The sequence below is a fragment of the Cyanistes caeruleus genome, chromosome 12 (genome assembly GCF_971803275.1).
Source record: "Cyanistes caeruleus chromosome 12, bCyaCae1.hap1.1, whole genome shotgun sequence".
Classification (NCBI taxonomy): Eukaryota; Metazoa; Chordata; class Aves; order Passeriformes; family Paridae; genus Cyanistes; species Cyanistes caeruleus.
Window position 1 is genome coordinate 17,539,088 of NC_141712.1, and position 21,905 is coordinate 17,560,992.

General features: G+C 38.4%; 1 protein-coding gene across 5 annotated transcripts in view; it reads left to right on the forward strand.

The window, feature by feature from the left end:
- PLCG2 (phospholipase C gamma 2) overlaps nucleotides 1-21,905 on the forward strand; it is a 60,202-nt gene that overhangs the window by 7,852 nt on the left and 30,445 nt on the right. For 3 of the 5 annotated variants that reach the window (XM_086847006.1, XM_086847000.1, XM_086847001.1), the window contains 5 exons: nucleotides 2,743-2,976; nucleotides 15,202-15,342; nucleotides 17,937-18,030; nucleotides 19,177-19,224; nucleotides 21,607-21,691. In XM_086847006.1, coding sequence (XP_086703132.1) covers nucleotides 2,781-2,976; nucleotides 15,202-15,342; nucleotides 17,937-18,030; nucleotides 19,177-19,224; nucleotides 21,607-21,691 — 564 coding nt within the window. In that variant the 5' untranslated portion in view covers nucleotides 2,743-2,780. Of the gene's footprint in view, nucleotides 1-364; nucleotides 455-2,742; nucleotides 2,977-15,201; nucleotides 15,343-17,936; nucleotides 18,031-19,176; nucleotides 19,225-21,606; nucleotides 21,692-21,905 lie in introns of all 5 variants that reach the window. The other 2 variants (XM_086847004.1, XM_086847005.1) reach the window with 1 other exon arrangement.

The window sequence follows — 21,905 nt, forward strand, 5'->3', positions numbered from 1 at the left end:
GTTTGTTAAAGTCCGAAGTAGATGAAGTAAAACTAAGTAGACAGGATAGATTAAACAGGATTTGGTTGTTTGGGGTTTTTTTTATGTCCATATTCACTTAGTCACTTGCAGGGTATCTTTTAGACTTTTTAGTCCATATCAGGCTTTTCAATTAAAACCTATCAAAACATGTCTTACACAAACAGTAACAAGTGATCCAAGTTTTTCATATGGTACAGAACGCCTTCAAAATTTAGCTCCTGTAATTCCTACAGTCAAAGGGAAAGAGTCATGTCTGTGTCTAAGCTAGATCTTGTGGCATGTTTTGATGATTATTAACTCTCTTTCTGAGTCCTGTAAGTGATGCTAGATCTTTCCAATGCAGGCTTAAGTAACTTCTCAGCAGAAGAGCGGTGATGCTTCTGTTACACACAGCATCTTGTATTTCACACTCTACCGGGTTAGAAGCATCCAGGTAATGGGGTGGTGAAGGTCATCACAGAATTCTGCTGCATGAATGGGTAGAAAGATTGTTTATTCAAAACGGTTGTGCAGTGATGGGTGCAAGGAAGGCTGAGGGGCACCTGTGGGTAAGACAGCTCCTGATGTTTGAGGTTCTAATGCCAAGGGCTTCTGTTAGTTCTTTTACTATTAGGCAGCTCTCTGTGATGCTACTCTTAAACTGGAGCAGGTAGCCAAAACAGTGGTCAGTTACGTTGATCAAATATTGCAATATTCTTTCCACCTTAAGTCAAAAACTTGGCTTAAAACTTCACTTGAAATTAGATTAAATCCACTGTTTTCTCTAGTTTCAGGAGAAAGAGCTCCTTTAAAAGGGGAAGTCCAGTATATTATATTCAGCAGAAACTGTTTAAGAAGCCACCTCTGAGAGGCAGTTCCTTTGTACTAAGGGAGTTATCTCTCAAAAAACCTGCTGCATTGCCCTTTATTAAATAGCTGCATTTAGAAACTTCTTTTCTTGTTTTTCTAAATCATATTTCCTGTAACAGCTATACCTTGTACTGTAAAAGGCGGAGTTGATGTATATTTTTTTATCATCTCTTGAAAAACTGTACTCATTTAAAAGTTCAGTTTTTTATTATTCAGTGTAATGTTGCACAAATGCTTAAACGTTGTCCCAGATCACAGCATGTATGTTTTATTATGATTTTTAATGAAAAGAGCAAAGTGAGAAGACAGGGTTCCTTTTTTTTTTTTTTTTGTCAGAAAACAGACACTGTTCGAAGATTTTAATTTAATTTTTTATTTTTTCCTCCTTTGATTTCATATTTTAACAAATCATTGTAGCAAGATGACTGTCTTTTTAGGTTCAGGCCTGTCATAATTTAAATGATTATCTGATTATCTTCAGGTAGTCTAAAAGGATCATCAAGGATTATGGCCAAAAAATAATAAATCTGCTGTTGCTTACAATACTTCAAAGTTGTTCACTCCCTCCCAATTGTAGGATTGGGGAACATAATTTTTTTCAGTAGTATAAGGAAAGAACACTCCATTTTCTTTATTACGGTAACAAGCCAATATAGAACACTAAATAATGTATATAATATTTTGCAAACCACGGAGTTGTTCCTGTTGCAGTGCACTTCAAGCTCACGGTTGGCAGTATAGAGGTAAGAAGGGACTCTTGTGGCTTCTCTGTTAACTTTCAAAAAAACAAAAAGTGTTTATTGAAGTGGTAGAATTCAAAAAGAGATTTGAAAGATTGCACCGGACAGCTTCAAAGTCAGAGAGATGGCTCCTAAAGCAGCTGGTGACACGATGTTCAATGGCAATCGAGTGCTGTTAATGAGAGGGAGCAGCGAAGAGCAGTCAGGAGACAGTGACACGGGCTGAGGGGGTGAGGGCTGGCAGAAGTTAGGAAGGGGAAGCGAGAAGTGCCACGGTCGAATTAGCCATGAACACAGAAAATGAAACTGCTTGTGATGGAGAGCAGTGGTCTGAGGAGAGAGGAAGAGAAGCAGAGGAGACGCCTTGGCTGGTGGCTGCATGCACAGAGCTTCTTTAAACCTGTCCTGCTCAGGGATGGGGTTAAGGGGGATGGCTGGGAGCTGTGTCACAGCAGCCCCTGTGACTTGTGTGATGATGATACTCATCCATGGGTGAAAGAGCAGATTGCAGACCATCCTCTTTGTAAATAATCTCACTGAGGAGTAGGCAAGCTTGTAATTAGCTGTTTGATGCTAATGTGGGATGTGGGAGACCGGAGAGCAAAGAAACTTGCTATCATTTGTGAGATATGCTCTGTACACATCCCTCCTTTGGCTGTTTTGTACCAAGATATGTTCCAAGTGCATGCACACAAATACCTGCCACCCAACATGTGGGTAAGGAAAGGCAGACTGTGTAGGAGAAACAGAACCATGAAGTTTTGAAAGTGCAAAATTGATGTTTAGATGTTGCCAGCGCCTCAGTGTTTATATTACTCATGTTTTCCCTTCCTTACAGTTCTCAAAATTTACCTGCTTTACAGTCTCATGTAGGTCTCATCCAGGTTTATATTTTAATACAGTACAAGAGTTTACACAAGCTGGTGTTGCTGGAACTGCCCTCTGTGAAGGCTCTTTGTGCCTCCTTTCAGGATAAACCAGCAAGGGTTAATGTTGGCCATGTACCTGCCTTGCATTTGCATGGGCAGGAGTCTCTGTTAGGCATCTGGCTACATAAATGTGTTCTTTAAAGAAATGAAAATGCTCTTTTAAATATTGATTTTTCTCCCTTCCTTATATTTTTTCTCTTTAGGACACTGAAGACCATAAAAGTTTGATTAAGAAGAAAAAATGCCCAGAAAGAACGTAGACTATGGACTGCTGCCTGAGTATGAGAAGAGCCAGATTAAAAGGACCTTGGAATTGGGAACTGTTATGACAATATTCAGTCTTAAGAAGGGTAGCCCAGAAAGGAGGACTATTCAAGTCATAATGGAAACCAGGCAGGTAGCATGGAGCAAGACAGCTGACAAGATTGAAGGTTTCTGTGAGTATTTATAATGTGTACCTGAACCTGGAGTTACTAATAAATTGATGTACTTGTCAAATAGTAACTTAACAAGCCTTTTATTAACATGATGAAGATTTTGGCTGAAAGAGTTTGGAAATTTGCTGAGATACTTTGAATTGTTGTAATGTAGATGAAGAAACTACTTAAATATGATTAACATGCTTTTATCCTTAGTCTTGTTCTCAAAGTTTCATCTTTGAATATGACAGACTGTTTTCCATCATTATGTCTTACAAATTCAAATGAGTAATTATTCTTTACTACTTCTCTCCAAAAAAAAACCAAAAAAACTAACCAAACACCTTCAAATACAAGGAAACTGAATTCACATTTTGGTTTTTTTGGGGCAATTTTCTGTCTCAGGATGGAAGTCATTATTTAGGACCATTACTGTAAAGTACCAATGACTTAGGAGGATGAAGCTGTGAGATATGAGGTGGTTTCAAGGCCCTGAGTTGGTGTTGTCTCTTGAGTTGATATGGAAACTGACTAAACCCACTATTTATAACAATGTTGGGGAATAGAAGGGGAATGTAAGGCTAGATAGTGCTGCAAAAACTAGAATAGAAGAATAAAGTAAGACTAGTCCTCAGTTCTTATGAACACAACTGATGCCAGGAAAGCTCAGCCTGGGCTTTCTGTGATTTGTGTAGCTCAGGGTGGTTCAGTGCAATTGCAGTGCTTGCATATGATTATATAGTAACTTGTAAAAAAATATTGTGAGCATGATTTTACTCTACAGCTGCTATGTAGTGTTTGTCCTCAATAAAGGAATTGAATAGTATGTCTGAAATCCCAGAATCAGTTATTGGTTTGTTGAGGTGTGGATTTTTAGAAGATTTTGTTTTTTTTGGTAAATGCATTAGTCTTACATTAGTCTGTAAGGTTGCAAAGAGAGGCACTGAGAATTTGCATGATTTTGGGATTGTCTGAGCAGTTTTTCTTCATGCTCCTGACACAAAAGTGTTAAATCTCTGCTACTGTTTCTATTGATTCCTGTCTCATTCCTTGTGGCGACTGGACCTGCAACTGGATATGTGGAAATATTTCCACTGGATAGTGGAAATAAAGTCTGGTTGTCTGGGAGGATTTTTTTATCACTAATGGTGAAAATATGGTTTTATTCAATATTCTGGGGAAAAGCAAACAGATCTGGACACTCAGTTAACAGGCACTCTGGATCACAATATTTTATTGCCCCAGTTTCTTACATGACAAATGAGGGTAATTATCTTTTCCTACAATGATGTGTGTGAATGCAAGTACAAGTGTATTGCTGGTACTGTGCCAAAAAAGTAGTCCTGAGAGGGCATGTAGAATTCAGTTATGAGAGCAGTGCTTGAATATTGTTTAGCAAATAAAGCCTGGGGTTTGCACACAGAGCAATAAGATTAAAACATAGCAGCAAATAACCACTTCAGTGAGGGAAGGTGACCTCAGAGTCTTCTGGCCAATCTCTGACTGTGTGTTGAAGTCTTGTTGTAGCCATTTGCCCACAGGGGACAAATTTAAAGCTGAACAGACTGTGCATTGCAGATGTTGGGGTCAACTTTTTCCGTCCTGTCTTTTAATCACTTTTATCCAAGCTTTCTGGGGGTGCTGTGTGTTTTTGGTAATAAATTAACTCGTTTGCTTTATGTGTGGATTTTGATGCTTTTAAAAGAAGGTGAATATTGTAATTTGACTCTTAAACCTGGGTAATCCAGCAGGGTAATGACTTGGCTTCCAGATCCCCAGGTAGCCATTGCTAGAACAGGGAATATTACTCCAGGCCTGTGACTTAGCCAAAGGCCATCTGCCTCTCCACAAAAATTGTAGAGCTGTAGCAGTTTTTTTAATTGAGCAACGCTTCAGTGATGTGTATAACGATGGGAACTTTAGGTCTGAAAATATGTCCCTAGTCTAAAGCACAAATAAGCAAAATATTGTTTTATTGTCTTAAAAAGCAATGAATCTGCCCCAACAAGCTGTATTTTGCAGGTATTGTTCCAGAAAATGATACGAACAGTTATTCCAACTCACCATGAACCGTATCTGGTGTACTAGAAGTGAAAGTCACTGCAGTTTTAGCTTGCTGACAGTGTTTTTGCTGAAGAGGAAGGAACTATTTTATTTAGTTAGTTAGTTATTTGTATGTTGCTTCTTTTGACTGAGACTCAGGCTTTATTTTTGTTTGAAAAGTGGAAAAGTGATGGATTTGAAGCTTTCCTATTCGATAATCGAATAGAGCAGCCTCTTGAATATACATGAATATATGAATGACCCCAAATACATGCTGGTGGATTGTGTTGGCTTTGTGACAAATAAAACCCACATATTTTGTTTTTTTGGTTTTTTTTTTGAGCGGTTGAGGGTAGAGAATCTCAAATATTATATTAACTTACGCTGTACAAAACCTAATATTCATGAGGTGATCTTAATGGTTGCTATTTGTGTGTGTGCCAGTCCAAAAAGAATTAATATTCAGTACAAGTGGCAAAGTTAAGATGGTTTCCTGTTCCGTGTGTGCTATTTTAACTCAAGTTTGGCAACTGCTTTTTACAGAAGGCAGAAAACTCAATGTTTGCATCTGCTGTGGGTTTGTGTTTCTAAATCAGATAGTGAGGAGAGTTCTTTAACTTTGGGACACAAAAATAGGCTGCTAATAGTGAAGATGGAGTCCAACTTTTATACTTTATTTTAATAGTCTCCCTTTGGAGAGCAGGGAAAAAAACTATTTTTTTTTCTCTCCTGAACTACCCTATGTAGTGTTGGGAATTTTGGATGTCATAGGGCCAATTTTCTTGCTGATGGACTGTAAATGTTTGAAGAACACTTAAATTCCTTTAAACCAGAGTTGGTTATAATTACTACAATGATCTTTATCAAATTTGGTTGATATTATTTTGGGAGTGATTTAAGTTAAGTCTCACAATAACAAAAAGGTAGCTATTCTTATTCTGGAATAAATTGACCAGGGCAAGGAAGATATGTAGGATTATCTATATTTCTATAAATATTTAGACAGCCCTATGGGCCCAAAAGTGGCACTGCTGTGTATTTTAAATTGGATCTCTCATGAAAAGGCCCCTTTTGTTGGAAACCTGCCAGCATATCTGTTTAGAATAGAGTGAAAGAGTTGCTAAAATTAAGGCTCGTTCCTGCTCAGTGCAGATGTGTTTCTTTGGATGAGAAGCTTCCGAAAACTTCCTACATCCAGGTCTTTGGTGTGTTAAGAAGTGAGGATTTACAAAGGGTAGGAAATCCAGTTTAAACAATCTTTGTCTTTATTGTGTGGACCAGATCACACAGTGTCCAAATACTGGAGATTTTACATTGACCTTTTGAGAGACTGGAGGTGCCATATACAAAAGGAATTTCTAACAGAAAGGACCTGGACAGAAACCTCTGTATTTCCCCCTAAATGAAATAACACAGGTTGGTTGCATCCTTTAGAGAAGGATATGCTATTTCAACAGTAGATCAAGAGGCAGTGTATTTCTGATTGTGCATGACATAAGTTTGAGGTGATGTCTTCACTGCCCAGTGTTAAGCAGTTAAATTCCAAGGTTAGTCTCACCTGTCTACCCAGACAGGCATTTAAGGGAATGAACTTATTTTTGCTCGACAGAGGGAAAGTTTGGTTTCCTTGTACAGAGGAATTTCTTGTCTTATCTGTAATGGACCCTTTTCTTGCAGAAAAGAACCCCTGATTGGGTGGGTAACTGAAGCTGTGACTTACCAGCATGGTCTGTTGCAGTGCGTTGCCTCCTTTTGGTTCTGCTGGGTATTTTTATTGTGGGTTTAACCTTTACAACTGTGTTTGTGCCTGGATGGGTGCCCTTGGCTCACACATCGGGAGCTGGTTCTCCCCACTTCAGACTGTCCCAGGCTGGCCACACTGGAGGGGTGTTGTGCACACTGGGACAGCAGTGACAGGCAGAGGGGAAGGGAGAGGTGGCCAAGGGAGGGCAGGATTTGCCAGGACTCTGCTAAGACACATGGCTGTGTAACCTGGGGTTTGCTGTCTGAGAGGACATTCCAGAACTTCCAAATGAGACCTCCCAAATTGTGGTACAGCATTTATATGCACATGAATAAATTAGGGCCCAAAGTTATGATATTTAAGCTTGTAGAGCAAGCAGGTGGTGAGGTGTAAATATCCAGGAAGCTGATCCGTTATGGATATTCCATTCTTTCTCAGATGCAAAGTGCTTTCAGGACAATTATTAAGGGAAAGCTCACAGTCACTAGAGTTGGATTAGTCACTGGAAAATGTGTGAGTTTCTGCATATTCTTCCAAGAATCCCTTGAGTGAAGGGATGAGTCACAGCCAGGAGAATATATACTGTCAGAAATCTGTGGTGCCATCCTTGAATGTGCAAGTGTGTGATTCTCTGTAATACAAGCATGCTCATTTCAAGGAAGATTCTATTTGAGGGCAGAAGATTTTTCTGGTTTTGAATACCTAGGAATTTTTTTTTTTTTTTTTTGCGTGAAGAGGTGACCTGCTTTTGTAAAATGATATAAGTCATATTTTAATCCCGTAATTTTTGGACAAGAAAGACCCCCTTTATTTTTCATGTTCTTTATTTATTGCAAAAGACTCTATAATAAAAATATCTAATGACAATTTAATTGTGCAAGCTCATAACAAGAAATAGTTTTAACGTGTCAGAGAGCCATATTTAGAAAAAGTTATATATCAGCTGTGAAACTGCTCCTTTTGTATGCAGAGTGAGAGATCAGGCTGTAGGTAAGGGTGAAAGAGAAAAGGGAAGAGAAATGTTAGTATTAATTTATTCTGAAAACTTTCTCAGAGGATGAAGTGCCTGGATTGGGGAATGGCAGAAATGCAGACATCATGTCGATGTAATTGCAAAATTGTGAAGCAGAGGAATAAAGGCTATACTTATACTGAAGCTTTTGATGTTCATGACACACCACAGTATAATAGTAGCCATTTCTATTTTTTGCAGCCCAGACCTTTATTAGTGCAATAGGACTATCTTGTATCTTTTTTTTCATTTATAACAGAAGCCTATGTTTGGCAGTGCATAACATGTTATTTGAGAATTAATGTGAACTGCTCATTTCACATTGTCTCACTGCTCTAGTTTTATGTATAATATTTTCCCAGAATTTATAGGAAAAAATGACCACTTTTAAAATAAATTTGCCATCTAAAAGTAATTTAGCATTACTGATTTTTCATTTAACCTACAGAAAACAGTTATCAAGTGTTAAGTTCACCTGAGATTTTCTTCCCTCCTGAAAAGGGGAGATTTTACAGAATTTGTTCTCTAGAACATGATTTAAAAAACTCAAACATAAAATGAAGTTGAATTTTCATGTTTCACAGGTAAAGGGAGTGTGGAAACTAAAAACAGGCTTAGTAAATTCATGTTACAAATAGAATTAGAACCTGTGGGAGCTGCTCTGTTTTTTCTCAGTCTGTAAGATTATCCTGTGCTTTGTTATACTGCGAAGCAGGAATCACTAGTTTCGACCAAATGTTGCACCTGGATATTTATTGGTCAAAGCTCATTATAGCAGTAGTGCATCTGTAATAGGGCTGCACACATAACAGCACCAGGTCAGGCCACATTCAATTGACAGGGCGAGGAGAAATGCAGGGATCTCTAGTTTAATTTAGTGGCAACCTACTGTGTGTTGCCACAAGCAGTGCTGTTCTACCTAACAAGGATTAGGGTTTCTTGTCTTCATTGTTTGATTTTGTGAATTTTATCCAGCAGCGTCTTTGCCTTGAAATTAAATTTTGATAATGTTGCTTTTAAGATCTTTGCTAAAATGACTGCCAAAGAGAACAAATTTTGTGTATCCTTTTGGATGTCAGTTGAAGTTGGGAAACTTCAAAAACTAACACCTAAGAGAGTGTTCATGCATGTGGCTCATATTCTTAAACATTGATTTTTTTTTTTCCTACATGTTAAACAGCTGAGTAATTTATTTAGTAGAATTGTTAATATCAATATAAATTTCTTCTGTGGAAAACTTTTTTAGTTTTTTCCTCATTGGAGAAGGTGATACAAACATTTACAGATCTAAATGATGATATAAACATATACAGATCCACTTCTCTGGGAGAAGTGATGAGCATCTCTGTATTCTGGTGAGGGGTGTAAAATAAATGCTTAATTTGGCTTGAATGCTGGACTTGATCTTGCTGATTTCTAGTAGGGACCTTTGTTTTCCTTACTGTTAGAATAATTTTTGTCTGAATTTCCTTACTGTTTCAGACTTGAAGTAATAAATAAACTTAGGTTTAAAACCCTGTGTCTCTGCTCTGTCATTTGCTTTCTGTATACTGAATCCTATTAAAGAATAATATGTCATTGTAAAGTGAATGCACTTCTTGGTCTTTATGGAGTAAAGGAACATCAAAATCCACCTTTTTTTTGGTGTGTTTTGAAATGGCTGTATTTCAGTTATTAGCTGGGGGATCTTTGTGTAAGTCTTCAGCTGAGTACATGAAGCTTGGTTTCTGTGGTCAAATGAAAAAATGAACGTGTGTAGCCTCTAGCTCTTTTCAAATTATGTCTTCCCTTTAGCAGCTCAGTTCTGCAATGTCTGATGCTAACTTACAACGACCAGACTTCCTGTCATGGCCAGCCAGCAAAACAGGGATGGAAGGAAGTACACAGACCCAGCACCCTTAAATTGGTTGATGAAAGTGAGTGTGAGATGTAGGTGCTCCATCTTTTTCCCAAAGTCAGGTTTATATGCCAACATTTTTGTTTTGTTTTGTTGCATGGAGCAGAATGTAAACTTTTACAAGCACATACGTTCATTTTACCCTATTCTTATGCCATTTTGTGGACATGCCCTTTAATTTTTAATATGAAAACAGTAGCCAGGTGTACAGCCCCTTGAATTCAGAGCTCAAACTGGGAAGCACTTTAACAGTGCTGTACTGAGCAATCCAGTGAGAAGTTATGAATTTAGTAGTAATTTGTTGTTACCGTACATGCCTGTGTGACCTGATTATGTAAAACCTTGTGGGTTTAAAAGGTGCACTTCTCTAAACCTTATGTCAGTCACTCAGCTAAATCCCCAGAGGACCCCTTGGAAAAGTACTCACGGGTACTTTCTCAAGGTGCACCACACTGTCTCATGTTTCATCCTTGCAACTGTGTTTTCAGAAGTTTTGTGGCTTATCTGTAATGACTTCCTTGGGCTGCTGAATGTCTCAGTAAACATCTCTGTTTATATGAGCTGAATTTCTTTCCCTGCCAAATCTGGACTGCCATGCTGCAGGACATTTCTGCTTTCTGGGAGAAGCCTCACCTGTTCCCTCTAGAGTCACATACAATTTGTGTTTCCTTGCTGCTCAGAAAAAAGAGGCTGTTAAAACACACCTTGGGTAGTTAATATTTAATTCTGCAGAAGTGAGAGCAGAGCCGTGAATGTACACCATGAAGTACATTTGCAAAAGGATACTAAAGGCTTTCTTCATTCACTGGCCACTCATTTGCACACAGCCTCTGTTGCAGTGGGCAGTTTCTGCCTTTCTAAAATGAAACCTACTTTGGAATATTTTGTAATGCAAATTTTTGGAAAAAAAAATCTATTTCTGAGTGCAGAATGTTGCTATACATATATACACATGAAAATGCAGTTATATTCATAGAGAGAATGGCCCATGTCTTGGTGCACACAGCTTGGGTGGTCAGAGTCCCTTATTTTCTTCAAAACATGGCCAGTAGTTTCCCTTAAGCCCTCTTGAATCTTACTAAAATAATGCTCACAGCATGATTTCTGACTCTGTAAGCCTCCTCTGAATCTCTCTGTAGGCTTTTCCTTTTCCTTCATTAAGTACATGACTGAGCTCTGATTCAAGCACCATTTGTAGCCACAGATACTGAAAGACTCCTGGGGAATCTGGGCTTTGAATCAGGAATGTTGTCTTACAGAACTCTGTAGTCCATAATGGCAGATTTAGGTAAACTTTTACTGTTAATGTAGACTTTTCTATCAAGGGTACCTTGATGGGTCGGCAGCCCATGCATTTATATGCAATCAGCCTGATGTTCCAACCTAACATTACCTGACTTGACCAAAGGTGTTGCAAACTTGCCATCCTCCAGTGAATTTAGATGGACACTTCTAGCTCATAGAAGGTGCTCTGCTGGCAGCACTGGCTGGTTTTCAGCAGGGTCTGTTCCCTAACCCTGTCTTTTCAGGTGCTGGATGGTTGTGTTCCCACCCAGAGGTGGCTGGTGGGTCACCATCGTGGCAGACAGAGCCAGCACTTCTCTCTCTTTGAGCTGCCCTGCTGGTTCCCTCCTTCAATGAGGAGCACTGTGTTGTGTATAACAATGTAATATTTATTTGTAGTTTTCCTCTTGACACAGTTTTCTACCTTTGGCTATCTTGTATCATGTCTTCCCCTCAGCCTGCACAGCACCTGCTGTATTGAAATTCAGGGTCTGTTTTACTATTTACCTCTGAGTGTGACTGAAGGAAATGTAATAGGAATTTGGACCTGCAAGCGTGTGACTGAACATGATCACTGCTGCACAGTTATTTGAAATGAGATCAGTGGAGATGTTGAGGATCAAAAGTTAATTGTTAAGTTCATGGCAATAAAGAGCTCTGTCAGGTGCCCTGGAAGGCACTGAGCAATTAATCTGTGCAGTATTAGGAAAGAGTGTATGTAGTAGTGTAATGATCCATTGAATTCACTGATTTGCTAAACAATAACACAGCAGCAGGAGCTGAAGTTTGGCAGCTTCAGGCTCTGAACTGCCTTGAATACATGTCCAGATCAGAGCCTGAGTCAGCTTGGTAACTGAAGGTGCCTTGGAGTCTGGTCTCCTTCAAGAGCCACTTGAGGGAGTTGTCAGAATCAATCTGTGACTGATGAGGCTGCTAAGGAGATCCTTTCAACCTGGGGAAATAGTCACGTAAAGGAATGGATGAAATGTAAACTAATTGTGGGTTTTAGAGTGGCAGTAGACTTCTATAAACTCATTGTCTGGGACTGGCTGTGCTGGGGGGAGTGCTATCCTTGTCTTGCTCAGTGTGAGTCAGTTTCTCTACAGAGCATACTTCGATTCATGTTTTCTTAGGGAGTGTTTTAATCTTCTTTCACCTTTCTTGTGGAAATTACACCTGCAAGTGTATTGGATTTGATTTGACTCTGCAAGATGTATCTGTCCAGGTTTGTGTTTTTTTGGGTGTATCAGGCCCCAGGAATATGTGTCTGTGAAGCCAGGGCAGGATATGGCTCTGCAATTTCCATGTGGGATTGAGAAGGAGGAAAGCTCCAGTACTTCAAGGCAGTACAAAGATAGTGTGTCTGAAGTGCTGTGTCTGCAGATCTGGCATGGGTATGAAATTACATTTTAATTGTTCAGTGACAGATTGTGCTGCAAAAAGTTCACAGTAACTGCGTAACAACTAAGTTGGTACAGTTGATTTACTAATTTGAATCTGAAACATGTTGCAGCTTTTTCTGGTCTGCTCCTTTCTTGATATAGTTGACATAGTTGAATGGTAACAGCCATTCTGGAGTTACTGGGCTTCTTGTGGAGGTGACTCCAGACCACCTGTGGAGAAGGCAGAGCTTAGTGCAAGACCAGAATTAATGCTTGGTGTTCATATTTCTCTTTTCTCCCTTAGATTCTCTACACTGGCTTTTCTTTCAATAATGTAGAGTAATACATCCTAACCAACACTATGAAATGTAATTAAAATACATACAGGTAGTTTATATTCATTTTCTGACACTATAATGTGTATTATGTCTTTATTTCTGTAAAAAGCTAAAGAATGTTTAATAAACTTGTGTTTTGTACCTGTTTCATTTATTTTCTAAGGAAACGTAATGATATATTGCCCAGATTTTGTAGGATGTATGGAATATGTTGCCTGAAAATAATAGGGATGTTAAATTTTGAATTTGAGTTTTTTACTATAAATATTTCTTTCTCCTCCCTTTCACCCAATTTTGTTCTCTTGCTGAACCATTCCTCTATTTACTGAACGTTTAGCAATTAGGGTACACTCTAAACTCTTTCTGAAAAACCAGTTGGAGAAGCAATAACATGTCTGTGCATACAAAAATTGTTGTGCCACTATGTATATAGACATAGGTTGGTGCAGGAGAAGGGGATGGTGGTGTTGAAAGGCTGTAATGCAAGGAGAAGGACTGTAGTGAGTGTGTGTAACTGAGGGGAGACATTGAGTAAATTTGTGTGCTTATTTCAGAGGTTAGTGTGAGGTAAGAGCCCCTGGAAATGACAACAGCAATGCAGGTTGTGAAATATCTTTTATCACTGCTTCTAATTTGTACTTTGAGAGGGCCTTTTGTTGTGTTGTTCATGTGTGTGGATTTAAAGGAGTCTGAAAGGAAAGGTGTGATTCACTTTGAAGTTAAAACTGTGTTTTTCAGCAGGGATTTGTTGGGTGAAGGGAAAGCAGAAGAGGTGACTGGGGTTGCAATGGTTAGAATAAGCCAGCCTGGTGTGCAGTCCCATGCCATTTACTGCAGCCATGTTACCTCCTCCCCTCTGCATTTGGGTACTTTCTATGTCTGTGTTCTGATTCCTCTCTGTTGTTATTAATGTAAATTTGTGGCTTAAAATCAACTTTTTTAGATGGTGACATTTAGGATGGTAATTTGGATGCATCTTAAGGGATCTGAGTGAGACTCTGAATGATAAGGGGACCAGAGTCATTAGGAGCTTTTTGTTCCTGGTCATTCACTTATAGGCATAATGTGAATTTATTTTAGAAGTTTGCATCTAAATTTAGGGGTCTTGGCCAATCAGATATGCAGATCTTAGGAGATGTTTTTGTGGTTTGAGAGGGAGGCTGAGGCATTAAAACCTCTACCTTGAGAATAATGATGCTTGGAAAAATTCATTTAAGAAAGATTCTTATATCCTATGATTAGTTCAGGTTAACTTTGAGGTCTCATTTTCACAATGTAAGTTGTTTAATGACTGTGAGGAGTGTCTGGTAGAAGTTTGGCCTGGGGTACTTTGCAGAAAATAAGAAGCTCCAAGATGAATTAATGTTTCATTCTCAGGATTTTTTTGATTAAATTCTTTATTTGTCTGTCCATATTGGCGTCATAGAAATGCAGCATTACACAGGTGGAAGCTTTACCATTGTTCAGCTCACCCTTGTCTGGCAGTAGAGCTGCTGTTTCATTATGTTGTTAATGGTCTTCTGTTACTGATGAGTGAGGTGGTCATTTAAAATAGGAGGTTTATATTGTGGTATTCTTAAATGCATGGACAAAAACCCGCAGCTGTTTTCCTTGGATCTTGCTAAGTCTGACAAACACATTTCAAGAGCAGCCATGAAATGTTTTTCTTCACTCTTTGTCCTGTAGCTCATAAGTCAAGACTGTCCAGAAGTGGAAAGAGCTGTTTATTTCTCTGGTCCACAGGCAGAGCAAAACCACTTCCTCAGTTTTCTAATAAGTATCTTATCTTGAGAGCACACATATTTCTATTTCAGTGCTGTCTCACTCCTGTTCTGCAGGCCCTTTATCAAGGGTTTGAAAAAAGGGAGCTGGCTTAGGAAAGTGTGTGCTTGTGCAGGGTTCCCATTCTGCCATGCTCCAGTGCTTCTCTGGAGAGCTGCAAGGTGAAAGTGATACAACAGGTTATGTTAAATAACACAGATCTCTCTGGAGCTGGACATGAGGAAACTCACAAACATTTTAATTATTAAGCTTGATTTTCTCTTTATATTCCTACTTCAGATATTTTTCTTGAAAGTAGCAGTTACTGTACTAGCTGGCAAGGTTAGCTGGGCTATCTAAGGTATATGTGGGTGGTTTAGGTGGGTAAGGTAGAATTGTATATTTTCTTTTTAGTTTCTGTTTAAAGTTGTCATGGCAATTGGAAATTTACTTGCTTAGAGTTAATGCCATTTGTGAAATCACATTTTCTATGACCCAAAGGGCCATGTGTCTGCATCTTGTCCATGGAAAATCAGTGATAGTGAAATAATAAAAATAAGACAGGTTTTTTTCCTTTTTCTGGTCCTGTTCTACTATCATCTGTTACTATTTATTTGTGGATTTATAGTTTGCAAACTGGCAGAATTTGCATTTCTTCTCCAATACATATCTGCATTTTTATATATATGACTTTTATTTTATATGTGTGTACATACTTTGAGTTATCCATCCTACCATTTCAAGCTCTGCAGTTGTACTGATTGAATGTTGTTTCCTTTCAGTGGATCTGATGGAAATAAAAGAAATTCGCCCAGGAAAGAATTCAAAGGACTTTGAACGTTGCAAAGCAAGGCACAGAGAAGAACACTGCTTTACTGTTTTTTATGGTACCCAGTTTGTCCTCAACACCTTAAGTTTAGCAGGTACTTTTATCTTCTTTCTTTCTTCTTTAAAGCTACCGATTGAACAAGTCAAAGACATTGATGGAACAGGAATGCACAGAATACTGTGGTTTTAACTTCTGCAGTTCAGGAGTGCACCAGATGCTTAAAATCTAGAGCCAGACCTTTTACTCAGCCCTTCTTTTCTGTGACCTGCTGCATTTGGAATGTTTCACTTTCAAGTGGTGTGTTGTGTGAGTGTCATTTCTGCTTTTTTCTAGCAAAAAAATTTTTTGCTGGTTAAATAACTCCAGTAAGGTTTTCAGCACTGAAGAGCAGAGGTAACATTGCCCTCTTTAAAGACAGCTTTTCAGCATGGCCAGAATATTGTCCTAATATTTTCAGTTTGGCCAAAATGATCTTGGATATAATAGCCATAAAAAGTTACACTGCAGCTGTATCACAGAAATTTTCCTATTGTCTGTGAGCAATTGCAGATTAATTTGGAAAAAATAAGTTTTAGTTTGGGTTATGTTTTGTTATTTGTTATTTTCTTATTTTTTTAGTTTCATTATTTGTGTGCATGTCACCTGGTAATACTAAACCCCTTCTAAATAAGTGATAAATTTAAAATGAAGAGATTTGTGTGATACAAAGGGAATTTGTACCCTATATCTATAGAAAGAGTTGGAGCACATTTTATTACAGGCAAGATTATCCAGGGTCACAAACCCAAAGATTTGGAAATGAAAAGAGGTATAAATTTTTACAGTACAGGCTGAATAAAATTTCTAACTAGTGGAATTTACAAAGAGATTTCTAAAAGGTTTATAATGGGTCATTGGTTTAGAACCATACAGACAATTCATTTGGAGTCACAGTTCTCTCTGTCCTGAGCAGGAATGTGCTTTACCCATTAAAATTTAACTTAATTGGAAAATCTTAATGTGAGAAAAGGGGAGTGCTTTGTAAGTGTTTAAATACTGACAGCTTTTATTTTATTATTAGTTATGGGATTAATTTCTTATAGATTGCAGTATTAGAAGACAAATTTTTTACAGTCAGATGCTTTTAAAATGAAAGACTGCTTGTGATCCATTCTTAGAGGTTTTTAACTTTAAACAACTTTACCCATTACCGTTAATAACTTTAAATAAGTTTTACCATTGTTGACTGAAATCTGTGAAAATTTTGAGTAAGTGGCCGTGCTTACGTGCAGCTGTGCCAGGGACTTCAGCTTGATTTCCTCTGACAGTCCTTCCCCCATGGCAGTTCTCAAAACAGGACTCTGCCAATACTTTGAAAACACTTGGTACCATGAGCTGTTGCTGTAATGCAGAACAACATGATATAACTCTCAGTTAAGGGGGAAATCCTTTTCCTTGTTGAAGGGCTTTGTCGTGGTTTCTTATAACAATATAAAAGAATTGTTCCTTGAAGGGAATGGTAGCTATCATAAAGGGCAGAATTGTCTTGGGAGAAGAATTGGTTTGGCAGTGGTAGTGGGTGTTCTTTCCAAAATTGTAACTAATTGAAAAACGTTCCCATGGGGAGCTGAGGCTGGGCTCCAGCTTCATCCTTGGGGGATAAAACATTGTTTGAAAGTATGTTTAAATAAAATGTAATCTTCACCTTTTGAGAAACTGTTTTGCTTTGAAGGCCGATAAAAGATTTCAGCTCCTGTGTGAAAATAATTTTTCAGAGATGGTTTAATTGAAGAATGCCTTCATGCAATTTGAGAGGCAGCTAAATCAAATGAACTTTTCCCATCTGAGGGCTGTAAAGATTGCATCTCATGCAAGGTTCTTTCAGCTTAGCTGGTGTTTCCTAGGGAAAGCTGTGCCCAGCACAGTTCCTCATCTTGCTTCTGCTGGGTTGAAGAATTACCAAATGCAATCATGATAAATGATGGGAAGGACTCTTCAGGTTTGGGAAATGGAAAGGCAAACTCAATTTTAAACAAAACAAAGCAGTGATATACTAATTTGCAGGGTTGGGAGGAAGATGTACCTGGCTTCTAGCTAGGACACATAAGGAATTTTAGACCTTTTTTTGATTTGTATTAAGATGTTTTATATACACTACACCAATTCTGTACATTGCTCACTTTCTGTTTGTCTTGCTAAAATTTAGTCTGGAACAATGTGTGTTGAGAGGCATGGTTAAAATAAATAGAAGGTGATTATGTCAAAAGCCAGTGTATTGCAATTTTGTTGTAGGCTGGGAATATAATGAACCAGCTTTATGCTACAGTAGTACTGAGTTCTTCTGCCTGTGCTCTTCAAGTTGCTCTTGAAGGTCCTGGGCTTTTGCCACTTTGGAGACAGAAGATAAGAAAATTAATTTAGATTGTGTTACCACAGGAGCTCAGCAGTAGTTTTATAGTGTTTTTGCTGGAATATTGAAACTATTCTACTCTAATAAACAGTCTTCTAAAAGCAGATAGTTTCTGTCAGAACTTACCTACCCCCAAATTTATGCTGTTTATTAGTTTTATTAGTAGCAACGTGAATCTATGTAATGAGATTTATCAAAGAGAAAGGTTAGTCAGCATATTAAGGTTTATTTAAACAAGTTATGTCTTGGTTATGTGTTGATTTGTTTTGATGTTTACCATAGCATATTTTTTTTTTCAGCTGACTCTAAAGATGATACTGATAAATGGTTGTGTGGCTTGAATATCTTGTATCAAGAGGTCATGACTGCTCCCACACCTGCTATCACAGAGAGGTACGTGGACATATTTTCACTTTGTGAGACTGGGAATTGAAAGGGGAAAATCTGAATGAAATTTTTAAGGTGCAGCAAGTGGTGCTTGCCAATTACACTAAGAACACTTTCAAATTAGTGCATGACACTGAAACCTCATATGGAAGTTTGCAATGTCTATTTTGCTACATAGGTGCTCCAGGTGCTCTGGAGTCACACTCTGATTCTTACATTAATGTGAACTTGCAATTCACCTTGTTCTGTGCACCCAAAACAAAATCTCTTCATGAGATCACAAGAGCAGCTGGTGTTTGCGTGTTGGCTTCTTGGAAAATTCAAAAGTCAGCCCTTTGAAACTGCACCTTTATCCTTCAGAGGATGTTGTGTGTGAAGCTGCTCAGGCTCAGATTGCCAGTTCTGTGGACAAGGTTTCAGTAATGTTTCCATACCCCATTGCTTTTCATTACTTGCTAGCATTTTTGTTTGTGGCCACTGCTGTTAGTGAGGATATGCTCTGCCCTCGCTTGCTCCCTGACCAAATTGTGGCTTTGACACCATCTTGTCAAAAAAGAGTAATTCCTGTTGAGGCTGGAGATTAGCTTAGGGGTGCATTCATTTTTTAGATCAAAATTGTGTATGTATTTATTTACTGTTGGTGCAACTAGAAGTATTTTACTGTGCATCTAAAACTGACATGCAGTGTAATGAGGATTTTCTTTAACATTCTCTAAACCCTTTCCCTTCTCTCCAGTTTTTAATTTTTATGCATCTAGCAAATATTTGAGCCAGGAGCTCAAAGATAAATCTGTCAGAAATCATGGACTTTATGGTGTTACTCAGTTTAGATTAGCAGAAGTTTTGGCTCACTTTATTCTTTAACTTTTTCACAGCTTCTGGTTACTCATTCTTTTCTGTTCTGCCCACCCTTCCCCTTCCTGTGTTGTTTATATGACTTTAAAATGCAGAAGAAAAGTACATATTTACAAATGTGGTTAAAAAAACTGGCTGGATCCTTGAATGCTGCACTGGTTTTTTGCTTTGCTAAAAGAGATGAATCTTAAGACTTTTAAGTATTTCTGTTGAGTTTTGTCTATGGATTTTGAAATTTATTTGGCTGTATATTCTTTATAATTCTTAGATTTATTTTTTTTCTCCCTCTTCTACAAGCTGGCTGAGAAAGCAGATCTATTCTGTTGATCAAACTAGAAAAAATAGGTAAGAAGCTCTATCTTTTTTTCAGATGTTTTTAGTGAATTTTTGTTGCAGATACTAACATGGAATGAAAAGAAATAAAGAATTAATTGTTCCAAATGTGGAGCATTAGGTGCCTGAAAATGGCATTTGCCCTTTCTTTAGCAACTTGAGTCTTGCCTTTTTCTGAATGTGTTCATAGCATTTCCTCAGGTTTATGTACATGGTATAATGAGAAAACAAATTATGACAATAAGTATTTTAAATTTTAACCTAGAATTACTTTCCCAGAATGAGCAATGAATTATTGTAGAGATTGAGCTCACTTGGCAATTGGCCTGGCCACTGGCTTGTCTCTGCCTTGGATTTGAACAGACCAAAGCCAAAGAATCACCTCTGACCTGGTGCTTCTCATGTGAAAGAAGTCCCAGGGGTTCTAGCTCCCAGTGTGATGTGTGGCTTCATGTGTTTGAGTCTCAGTAGGTCCTTTCAGGTCCATCTGTGATGTGGCTTTGTGGCTTTTACACACAAAGGAGACTTTTAAAAAAAATGAATTTGACTGCACACCTCTCCTTAGGGTTTCCAAAAATCATGCTACACTGAGAAGAATATTAGCTTTTCCTCCCTTCTGTGATATTATTTCACCATGATTTTTCTCTTTGTCTGGAACATGCATTTTATTCTAAAGTACAAATCAGTGTAGAAAAGCTCATGCATTTCCTTTCATGTACACCTTTTCCCAAAAGCAAACTGCAGTGAGGTGTTTAATTGTGTGACTGAGGCTGTGGAGGAAATCACACCCTTGTGCAGACAGCCTGAAGTACCATGCAGGGTGAGCTGAGACCCCATTTCAGAGCTGTGTTTCCTCAACTGGCCACAGTCCCATCCTTTATTGGATATTGATTTGTGCCCCCTGATGCATTTGAGAGCTAACCCTGCAATGGGGTGTGTTGTTGGGGTTCACAAAGCAAAAGCGAATGTTAGGATGGAGCAGCTGTGGCTGACAGTAGGTATCTGCTGAAGAGGTTTCATTTGTTGCTTTAGGGTTGTTTCATTGCAACAAGGTAGCTTGGATGGGACCAAGGAGACTTGAATTGTGAAGAGGGCAGTTTTTCCTTCTCTTCCTAGATGATTCATTTAGAAAAATTCAGGAAAGGAGTTTGGACTGAGGTGTGTTGTGTTCAGAGCTGTGGTTTTTATGGAGGTTAATTGTAAAGGTTAGGCTACCATGCAAGTCCTGTTCCACAGGTTGAATTTTTTTCCATGGGTAATGAAGTCCCAACTCTTTGTTTTCTCTTGCACTTGTCTGGCCAGAGGAAATTCCTTGTGCTTGGTGTTTAGTGTACAAATGGAGCGCTCGTTCTTGCTTCTAATAGTGTTTTTCTCCAGAGGTCTGGCGACAAGGCGGAAAGCCAGGAATTTCCTGAGGTCTAATCTGGCTTGGGCATGGACTTTGGCATAGTTCCTTCTTGCTTTGCCTTTTTCCCTCTTGTACAATAGAGATGAGAATATCTCATGGGGTAGCTGCTTGCCATGGAGGTGTTACTTTCATCAACATGCTAATTGGTTTTGTTGTTTTCAAGCAATTCTGTTCTGACTGTGTTTGCAGGGGTTTAATGCCTTCTGAATTGTCCTGTAAGTCAAGGCAGAGTCCCTCAGTCTTGTTTTTTTTAGATACTGTTGTTATTGCTTTAATACTTTGTGGGCTTCAGCAATAGGACCCACAGGTCTTGTACCTGTGCTCTCTTGCTTGCTGCCTTGCTGTTATCTAGAAAACTTTGGTTTTTGAAGTCCTGCTGGGTTATCACTGGGAATTCTGAAACTGTGAAAAGAATCAGCAGGTCTGTGTAAACGGAACTGGAAGGGAAGACTTAGTTGGGAGAGAGAACTGAGATCATGTTCAGATGTTGCAGAAGGGAAGAGTCTTGCTGCTGCAAATCAGCATTACCAGACTCAATAACATCTGGAGAAAAAGGTTAAAATGGTACAGAAAATTGAGGCTTTTTATTTTCTGTTTGTGCTCATGTTTGGTACAGCCTTTGCATGATGTTCTCGGTGTCTGTAATTCAGTTTCAGTGGAAGAAAGGCTTTAGTTCATCTCACCGTGTATAAAATCTACATTTGAGCTGATCATCTAGATCTGATTACTTGCTGAGAGAGAAATACATATCTATGCAACATGGTTCTTTTAATTCCAAATGAATTGAAATGCCTGTTTCTCCATGTCTAGCTTGCTTCCCTGTAGGTGTTAAGTTTATGTAAGTTTATAGGTATGTGAGATGAGCCCTACCTAAAATGTTTCCATGGTCACATTTTTGTGTTGATAGAAAATATGAGTAGCTGACTAGACACAAAACACCACAGTTGATTTTGCTATCTTTTTCTTTCTCCTTTTTTCCCCCTCAGTATCAGTCTTAGAGAGCTGAAAACTGTCCTTCCCCAGGTAAACTTCAAAGTGAGCAGCGTGAAGTACTTGAAGGACAAATTTGCGGTAAGTACCTCATTATTTAAATGTATTTGGTATTATTTGATAAGTGTTGATGTTTCTTTTTAGGACACTTAATTGTTTTTGATTCATATAATCTACAGTTAAATAAATTATATTGATTAATTTGTCAGCTTGGTTTTGCTTATATCTGAGGGTATAAGAAAATGCACACGTAAATGTTCTTTCTTTTCATTGTGTGCTTGACCAAAACCAACAT